The sequence below is a fragment of the Vicia villosa genome, linkage group LG6 (assembly GCF_029867415.1).
Source record: "Vicia villosa cultivar HV-30 ecotype Madison, WI linkage group LG6, Vvil1.0, whole genome shotgun sequence".
NCBI classification, from domain to species: Eukaryota; Viridiplantae; Streptophyta; class Magnoliopsida; order Fabales; family Fabaceae; genus Vicia; species Vicia villosa.
The window spans coordinates 139,581,943-139,592,834 of NC_081185.1; the positions used below are offsets into that span (position 1 = coordinate 139,581,943).

At 31.0% G+C, this 10,892-nt stretch overlaps 1 protein-coding gene across 1 annotated transcript; it reads right to left on the minus strand.

Moving 5' to 3' along the window:
- Positions 1-5,089: 5,089 nt before the first annotated feature.
- LOC131612548 (ras-related protein RABC2a-like) lies at positions 5,090-8,139 on the minus strand. The gene is made up of 6 exons (XM_058884321.1): positions 7,716-8,139; positions 7,537-7,605; positions 7,396-7,461; positions 7,150-7,271; positions 5,595-5,723; positions 5,090-5,414 (listed from the first exon to the last, which is right to left on the minus strand). The coding sequence occupies exons 1-6, from the start codon at positions 7,858-7,860 to the stop codon at positions 5,304-5,306; spliced, it is 642 nt and encodes a 213-aa protein (XP_058740304.1). The 5' UTR covers positions 7,861-8,139; the 3' UTR covers positions 5,090-5,303.
- Positions 8,140-10,892: the final 2,753 nt, after the last annotated feature.

Here is a 10,892-nt window from a genome sequence, read left to right on the forward strand (position 1 = left end):
AACAATTTTAAAGTTTGTAGTTTATAAAAAAAATAATAATATATATACTTTTAATATAATTAAAAATATATAAAAGTAAAATATGTTAAAAATTGTCGGGTGTAAAAATCTAAACAAAAATTCATATACTAATACTAATAAATATTTTACGAAACAAATAAATATATTTATTTTAGAATCAACTAATCTTGTATATGGAAATAATAGAATTTAAAATTAAAAATAAATAAAAAGTAGACAAACCATGACAAATAAAAAAAATTAATATATAAATAAACATAAGTAAGAAATAAAAACACCTCGTAAAAGGATAAAAAATTGAATTATTTCATAATTTTATTAAATTGAATAATTAAATAATGAAATTTAAAAATAAGTTAATAACTGTTAATTATATTTTATTTAACAATAAATAATGCAATTAGTGAGGAAAAATAATAAGAAAAAAATACCAAGTGAAATTGTATTATATAAATGTTTTTTCCGTTTCTAATTTAAAATAGAAACATATTATTTTATTTGACTATTTAATAACAATTTACATAAAAACATTAATAAAATTAAAATTAACATAATATATCATAACATTGAATAATAAAAATAAATTAAAAGTTAATGTTATAACATTCATTCATGTTTTAACCTTCCATTCTTTTCAATTTAATTTCTTCAACAAGTTTTTTGAAGAATATATTAATTTTATGTGCAATTCCTTGATCGTTAAGATTGTGTATATAAGAAAAAGAAGAAGAAAAAAATTAATAGAGAAATAACAGTAGCACTAAAGTATTCTTATAGTATGAGAAACATTAGACTCACTTCAGAATATTAGAAGAAGAAAACATGCACGAATAAAAAAAGAAAACAAGGTATTAATGGAAGAATGAGTAACTAATTAGTAAATAAAAGTAATGGTGGTAATTTACAACCTTGAGTCTTTTGTTCGATGTTCAAATTTCTTGAAAATCTTCTTCAAAACTACTTCTTATAAGTAGAGTTATCAAATGAACCCGCTTTAGCCTCGTGGGCCAACACATATAAATGAATTTAAATAGGTTGGCCCAATTATTTAATGGACTATTAAAATTGAACCCGACTTAATTTCTTAAGGGCCATGAAGCCCGATGGGTCAGGCCCGCCTATTTATTTCAATATTATTAATTTTAATTTGTGAATTTAGAGACAATAGAATACATTCATGCATAATAAAATAATTATTTATCTAACAATTCAAATTGGATAAAAAATAAATTATAAAGTAGACAATTTTTGGTCTAAGACCAATGAACATTTGGTGAATCCAACAATTGTCACGTAGTGTAACTTAAGAGGTAATATAATACTTTCATTCATACATATCTAACATTTCAAAATAGATAACAAAATAAGCTATAAAGTAGACAATTTTGTGGTCTAACTTTTAAGTCTCATGAACATTTGGTGAATCCAACAATTGTCACATAGTATAACTTTAGAGACAATAAAATACATTCATTGATACATAACAAAATAATTAATCATCTCACAATTCAAAATAGATAACAAAATGAATTATAATTAGATAACAAAATAATTAATCATCGTCGCAGTTGAGGTCACGAATTGTCGTCGTCGCCAAGTTGAAAGGAGGCTTTTTTCACGTTGCTGCTACGGTAACTCTCAATGTCTCTGTTTCTTTATTAACTTCTAACTCTAAACTAACATAATTGAGAGGTTATAAAAAAGACTTAATTATTGGGCATTTTTAAAATATATTTTAGCCTTTTTTTTCTTTTAAAATTAACAAAAACAATTTTTAATTTTTTTTTCAAAATAAATTATTATTTTTAATTTTTCTTAGCGGGTCAGCTCGAAGTCCGCTTGACCGGCCCGACCCATAAAAATCACAGACCCGATGGGCTGCCCCAAAAAGATAGCGTTGTATTTTTTTATACTTTTTTACAGTTCGACCTGTGTTACAATATAGGGCTTATGGACCCGACCATTTTGCCAGCTCTACTTATAAGTACTTACTCATTTCTTGTTTTAGAAAATCGTGAGATTCAAGTTGGGTCATCTAAATATACAAAATAAATGTAAACAACATCTAAGAAAGAGTTATTTCTTTGGAGGAAAAATTAGGCATATTTAGTCTCCAAGTCTCTTAACTTAATTTAATGATCGACTTTAGTCCTTTAACTAAAAAAACGTTACAAGTTAGTCCCTTAATTTCACTTTGGTTCACTTATTTGGTCTCTTTCGTTAATTTCTAGCAAAAAATGTTAAATTTTAGTGACGTGGATGTACAACAAGGCTCAAAGTCCAAACGTGACTAAGTATTTATACTATACAGTAGGGTTTTCAGTTAAGTATGTGCCATAAAGATAGTCATAATAAATGTACATTAAGTGGAAACCCTACTTTATTGTACAAATGTTGAGTCACATTTGGACCTTGAGCTTTGTTGTACATTCTCGACACCAAAATTTAGCAATTTAGTTGTAATGTTTATAAATACAAAGCAATTTAATGCAACTAAATTTTGGACCTTGAGCCTTGCTCTCTACTTATAACCATCAATTTCCGCAATTTGGAATTTTGTTCTCCTACTGCATTTGCAATTTGTATCCTTTGTGTCTTATCATTATGGATAAATTGCTACCATAATTGACATTACAAAATTTTATACTCCAGTTATATAATTGTTTTCTGCATTTATCACACCACCAAAATTTTCTCACAAATTCACAATCACCTCCCATCCTCTTTTTTAATGCATTGATTTAGGCATTATTCTCACTTTTAAAAATCATCTTTCACACTTTATTATGTAGCAATATTATGATAAAAATTTGTTGTATTGTTTCTTGCTTTTAACCATCTTCCATTTCCATTTTTATCAAGAGATACTAGAGGAGGAGCAGGCTAGGGCAGATCATATTGTTGATGTGTTGCTTAGATGTTGAAGTATCAAGGATCTTGTGCATGCAGATTGAAACAAAAGAGTCTTTCCGAAAGACTCTAATGTGAGAGACATTATGTATTTCATCCTTATTGAGACACGAACGACACGGAAATATATTTTATTTGTATTAGGAGACTATTTTCGTTTGTAATTTATTTTAACTTTATTATGGATTCCGGATTTATTCATTTATATAAGGTATTTTTATATTATTTGATAAGTGAATACATAAGTGTATTATCATACTAAATTTTAGGGGGAAAAGGGGACGAGACTCACTAAGGACATGTTTTGGTGTGAAAATGGTGCGTTCGAAAATGCATTTTTGGATTCTCAAGAGTATTTTTTTTGAATTTTCATAGGGTGCTTCTCCACCAGTTAGGGTGGGAGAAGCAATCCCCAACATATTTTAGTGTGTGTATTTATACGACCTTAGTACTTTGAGAGCACACACTTAATTTTACACTATTGATCCTAAAAAAATAAATCAACAAAAGTTAGCAAAGCATATAATCACTTGCGAGCTTTTAGCAGTTGTCTTTGTTTTTTTGTTGAAGTTCTTTAGCTTTTGACAATTCTATACTAGTCACCAGGAATTTTTCATTTTTTTGATTTGTTTCATACTATCATATTTGTTTGATGATGTTTGTGATTTCGATTTGTTTTCTTTGTTAGCATCAAAACCTTAAACAAGGAAAATTCTTAGGTAGACACAAACATAACACGTAATCTTACACATGACCAATTACAATATTTTTATAATTTAAAAAATAGAAATAAAATTGTCTTTCTCCTCCATTATCACAACCACCCCATGATTGTAATTAAAAACAAAATTAAATTTTAAATAAATTTAAATTTTCTCTCTATTGGTTGTTCATAAAAATATGAATTTATGTTTGTTTCCATAAAAATATACATGTTAACCACTTAAAACCACAATTTTCATATACACTTTACTTTATATAGTTTTAGTACCAAGTGAGCTACTGCTTAAGTCTTAAGTAGAAAGTTGTGTAATGCGTTAATGCAATCTCTAAAATGTAATTGTAAAACCAAGAGTTGATTGTTCCCTTGAACTCATACTATAAAGCTTGTATAATAAACTTGAGATAAAAGCTTAGTATAAGAGATTTTACATTGAACCTTTAATAAAAACATAAATTCAGTGTGTCCTTATCTATTATCTTTGTATTTGTCATCTTCTTCATCTATCTTTTTAAAACCTTTAAGAAATATTTTTATTTAATAATTTAAAAAAAAAAATCATATGAGAACACATTCTTATGTTTGAAGTCAATTGACAATCTCAAAACCTAAACCTAATCAATTATAAGTAGTAAAAAATCGTCTGAACCACCTCCATCCACCAATGTCTGCACATTTATACTGTCAACTATGACCTAAAACCTCAGTGTGCCAACAACATAAGATCCTTTCTAGGCAATCAGAGACGAGGGGTGTTTTTCTGCTAGCAATTAAGCTAAATGCAATCAAGTTATGAGTAGACTGAATATGCCTTTCTTTGAGCCTCTATATTTTAAACATTTATAAAATATAACATTTTAAAAATATATGAAAATTCTCCAACAACCATTACTCAAAATTTGGATTAGAGAAAACTATAAAGCTTTCTATGTCTGCATATTGTATGTGTTAATAAAAGAGAGGGAGAGCTTTTCATATCTTGCAAGAGAAAAACCAGGCATTGCTAAGTAAACAAGCCATGTGTGATCAATGCAACAGTACCATATATATTAAAGGTATCCACGTTTCTCTGACCAAACAAGTCATTGAAATAAGATGACTTAGTCAAATAAGTAGAATGCGCAGCAAAAAAGCTGGAAATATTCTAATAATAATGATACTTTTGAAATATAATAAAAAATACAACAGTTATAACTACTTTTGGGAACAAAATGAGTGATCATGGTGATTATAACCCCACAAACAAAACATCACTCATGTCATGTTTACCATTTTCAAGCACTATAACTAATAAGACTAGTACTATATCTAAAAAAGTTCATGATTGTTTGTATATATTGGAACTGAGTTTATAATATGAACAGTACTTTAAAGAGGAATCTTTGATTAGGACAAACCCTTAGTTTGTACAAGTTTGGGAATTGTGAGTAAACATAATTAGACAAGTATAATTATCAGATTGACTTGGGAGCAACACACAAATGATACAATCATTCAAAACCAAACAAATTTACACAAGCTGATAAATGTCATTGTTGCCAATTTCCCCCCAATCACAAGTAATTGACCAACAAAAAGACACTGGCAGCAGTAAAAACTAGCGAAGAAGCTCACATATACAGGATTTTCCAAAAGTTCACAATGCAGTATTTCAAGAGCAACAGCTGCCGCTCTGTGGTGCTTGTGGTTCTTGTTTCTGTTTTAAAACATTTCTTTTTATTGCTGTTGATCCTTCTTCCAATAGACTAGGTGCTTCCATTATCTACAAAATGGTATAATACTAGTTATTCGTGAATATAAAATATAGCGAGAGAAATTATCTAACTAACTTACAAAACTACCAACTAACTTGTTGAAGTGTAATATTAATAGCTACAGTTACTGGAAAGTTGTATTATGCACAAGATAGAAACTGCTTTAAAGGAAAGTTCTAAAATAGTACCTTAAGAGCGAGTTCTTCAAAGCACTTCTCCACATTTTCTCGAGTTTTAGCACTACATTCAAGAAGTAAACATCCCAATTCTTTAGCAAGGGCTAATCCCTCTTCTCTGCTCACAGCCCTTTCAGAATCCTAAAAATAGAGAAATAAACCATAGTAGATATTAGTAAACGGGCAATGTCATCATTCATGTAAAAATATCACATGGTAAGATCCATCCTTAGGAGTCCTGAAAGCAATGGTAAGATTTATTCTTAGGAGTCCTGAAAGCAAAGGATATATATTTCATATTTTAATGAAACTAATGTATGCATCTAGTAGTAAGGTATTCGTGATCTCAACCTATGATATTGCTATGTGCATTTGTAAATGACATCTAAGCTAAATGAAATCCTAATACAAAAATCCATTTATCTCTGCAAAGTTTGTCAATGGTTTCAGAATGTCCAGTAAAACTTAAAGGCTTTGGCTTAGTTTGACTGCTTAGACAAAATGATGGTGCCTCCTAAAGTGTATACATGTGATAATTTTCACATTCACTGAAATGGAAGTGTTAAGACTTCACGTAATATAAATGGGGCTCAAATTTCATTAAATCTGCCTAATAATGCAAGGATCTAGTATTCTGATGGATGCCATCAGAATATCATGGTGACAGTGGCCAAAAAGTGTGAAGCAATGGTATTATAAGGTATGGAGGACTCCTACATAAAAACACCTTTTTAGACCATATTACATTGAACGCTGCACTTTCAACGCACTTCCACATGCTCAAAACTAAACATCTAGTGTGTAACTCAATGGACTCAATAACAGATAGCCCAAGGAAGTGATAAATTGGCTTTGTGACTTCCGTCCAGGAGGAACATAGGAGTTCAACTTCTCCCACTAACAAAATAACAGCTAACATTTGTTATTAAATATAAAGTGAGCTAAATAACAGGTGGCCCAACAAATATTTGATAGACTCTGATATCATCTTAGAATTTAGACCGAGCCTAATGCCACCCTACGAAACCGGGTTGTAGGTGAGAGATGTTTTCTACATGTAAACACTTTTTAGACCATATTACATCCAATGTGAGCCTCTCTCCGGTATCAGCATATTCATATATACAAATCATACGAAAGATAAGGTCTTCTAAGTTGGTCCATGCTCATAATTACAATAGGAATATAGGATAAATATAACTTATTTGAAATCATGAGAATGTCATAATTTTTCATGATGCGAGTATTGACTCATTGTTGTTAATCCTAACAAATGGTGAAAGATCTTTGGAAGACCAAACTTAAATTTTATTCCATTGTCTAATTGTAGATAAGATGAAAGCCACAAATTTTCAACCAATCCAATCAAGAATATTTCAAGACAATTGCAAATTTATCCCCTACAATAATCATAAATTCAAATTTCACACCCAATATCTTTTAGATGATCTATCTATTATAAGAGAACACTTTTATAATGACACATGATGGAATTTCACAAAGCTATTTCCCATCCATATCTCTGCAATCTTAAAGAAGATTTTACTAACTAAAATATAAAACTTACTCTGTCAACTTTATTTCCAACTAGCATCTTGACGCACTCTTGGTTAGTTGAATAGAGTTCCAATTCCTTAGACCACACTTCAGATAAGTTTGTAAAGGTTTCTCTCCTTGTGACATCATAAACTATAAAATAAAAAAAAATAAAAAATGAAGCACTCTATAAATAGAAATCATTAACATTAGAAAAAGGCACTTATCAGTAATTGAAACAACAATATATCATATATCAATATGCACATAAATGTACCAAGAATAATTCCTTGTGCTCCTCTATAGTAAGAACTTGTTAGAGTCCTGAACCTTTCCTGCCCAGCTGCAATAGATCCAATGCGAATTTATAAGCCAATGGTAATTTATAAACAATACTAATTTACTGTAGTATATATACCTGTATCCCAAATTGTAAGTTTTAATCTCTTCCCACCTACGGTTAGCGTTTTGATCTTAAAATCAACACCTACAGATCATAGAAACGACCTTAAATCAACACCTACGACGAGCATAGATCAAGAATGAAGATGCGGCAGTAATTGGATAGAAACGAGAATTGTGAGAAAATAATAATACCAATGGTTGGTGAAAGATCTTCAACGGAGGAACTGGAAATGAAGGTAACGAGCAAGCAACTTTTTCCAACACCAGAATCACCGATTAGTAAGATCTTGAAAGAGAGATCATGGCCAGTAGTAGTCTGACCTGAGGATGAACTCATTCTTTATGTGGTGTGGTGAGGCTTTCTTTCTCAACAAAGTACAGTGAAAGGTACAGGAGAGAGAGAGAGAGAGAGAGAGAGAGAGAGAGAGAGAGAGAGAGAGAGAGTGTATGTATATGTAAGGAAATGTAATGGTGATGGGAATGGGGTATGTATGTATGTATGTATGAGTTCATTTATGTGATGTTTTGGGACTAAGGAGAGAGAGAGAAGAAGATGAAAAGAAAGTAAACGACTGTACACTTTTTTGCTTCGGTTGAGGAACACCACCAACATATTCATTCTTTTCTTTTCTTTTCTCTTTCCGTTATTTCATTATCTAAAGTTTTCTTCAATTACAAATTTTGTAAGATATTTATTATAAATTATTAAATTTAATTTGTATTGGGACTATGCATTCTTCTTGGAAAATAAAGAATCAATTAAGATATTTTTGGATTAATTATATTATTTTTAACATTAAAACAACTATAAATAAAATAAATTTAATTGAAAACAAATCTACTAGTATAAAATAAATCTACATGGTAACTAATATATACGCATATGTTTGCAACTATTATTTTCGTTTTTTTATTATAAATCGTTTTAGATTTTTTAAACATGTTAAAAAATAATAATTATTGTATGAAAATGAAAAATTATGAAATTTTTTATAAAGAGTTAAAAGGTAATGTACTGGATAAATTTACATAATTGAAAGAAGAGAAAATAATAAATATTTAAGGATATAATAGAAAAAATATCATTAATTATTCATTAAAATTGTAAAGCGATTTATATTTAAATACAATTTTTTTCTAAAACGACATATAATATTTGACATCAAATGTCAACGCCCACATCAGAATTATATAAGTTAATCATTATTTTTTTAATTATAAATGAGTTAAATGCAATACACATGAAATTTTTAAAAGAAAATTGGAATATCAACTTGTAGTGAAATATTTAAGGATAATTTAATAACATTCTTGAAAGTTTTTTTCAGTTAAAATTGGAGTTTGCACCTCCATTTAAGTTGAATTGTACAGAATCATGCTTATTATAGAATTCAAATCTTACATCATTAATGAAAATGGTTAACAATTGTTATGGACTGGGCCAGAATTCGGCCCAGTCTACTTTCGGCCCAATTGGACTTGGAGGCCCAAATCATCTCTAAGCGCATAGGGAGTAAACAGTGTCCGGCTCCTTGGAGACCCAACGGCATTAAAGCACTGCAGCGCGTGCTCGGCGTATGATGCTCCCCGCGAGCGTTCCATCTGACGAGGACTTCCCTCCTCGTCTAGACTCAAGCTTACCAGGCACGCTCCCGGCGAACGTCCCTTCCACCGAGGACTCTCTTCCTCGCGGCCTTATGCCGAGGACCCTCCTCCTCGTAGGGTTACTTCACATCCAACCCCCCGAATAATACGGAGTCCACGTAGTCCCTAAAAGACCGCGTCTCCCTTAAACTTCGGAGTGGTTGACCAGGACGGAGACCACGTACTTGCCTCCGATATTTCCGCCCAGGAATCCTGGCAGTCTTCTAATTGGGCCTGGGTATCCAGTCCAGTAGCGAGATCTTGACCCAGCGCTGGGGGCTATAAATACCCTCTTTCACTAGAGGATCAGGTATTCATTTTCTTCTATCCGTGACCTTGTACTTGCGCTCAATTGCTCGTCTTCTTACTTTAGCATCGGAGTACCTTGCAGGTACACCCCCCAATTCACTGAAGATCCAGATCCTTGCAGGCCTTGAAGATCCATCTGATCAGGTAAGATCAAAAATTATAAATGAAATAAATTTTTTAACATTAAAACAACTATAAATAAAATAAATTTAATTAAAAACAATTATAAATGAAAATGGTAAACAATTGATCTATATGACTACAAATGCTATGAAATCAAATGTCGATGCCCATTCCTATAATCATATAAGTTAATAGGTGTTTTTTTAGTCATAATTGAATTAAGTGCAACACGTATGAAATTTCAAGAAATTTTTTGGAATATCAAATTATAGTGAAATATTTAAGAATAGTTTAATACATTATCGAGAGTTTTTTAGTTAAAATTGGAGTTTGCATCTCTTTCAAGTTGAGTTGTAGAGAATCATGCTTGTTGTAGAATATGCTAATAAGGAGAATTTGAGAAACTTTGATTTGAAATTGATTATACATTGATCTTTCGTGTATTTTCTAATTTGAATGTACTGTCCCAAAAAAGTACAGGTGTGTGTTCCCCCTGCAAAGGCAGAGAGACTCAGAGACCCTAGTAGCTATATTACACGTTTGAGGGTGAAGGACCAACTCACGAGAGGAGAGAGGCTCTACTAGTGGTCGGCGCTGCTAGGTTGCAGGCATACGATCATGTTAGACGATGGCAACTTGTCTAGAGGGGGTAAATAGATCCCCAGTTAAAAACAACTTAGTGAAAATTGTGCTTTGAAAATGTTGTTAACTATGGACACCGGAAAACGCTCGGATCAACTCGTCTAATCCGAACCATTATCAGATAACACAGATATGCGTTAAACCAATGTTATATGCAATGATAATGATAAATCAAAGGAGGCAATATATTTCAACACATAACACGTTTGAATATGATTACATTAGTAATGTGTTTCCAATGAAATATAAAGCAACACACACTAAGAGGCAAATTGTCAAACAATTGAGGTGCAATCAATGTTGATCAAATTTTTCTTATGGTTTTGTTGATTTCAAATTCAATTACAATCTTATGGATTGTAATCAATTCAACAAAACAGTTCTGAAACGATAACAAGTTTATATAATCGTGTCGATTGCACAATCAACAAATTCAACAATTTGCAATTCAAAGTAAACGAGAGAGATAAAGATAGAGAGAGGACACGAAGATTTTATTAGGCAGTTCACCAATCATTCTCGCTATGGCTACGCCTGCCCCTAATTGCAACCGGATTTGAGATAATCAATCTTACTTTACAAAAATTGTTTACAAGAGAATAATAGCAATTCAACCCTACAAACCATATGTTTGATGTTGGTTCTAACTTC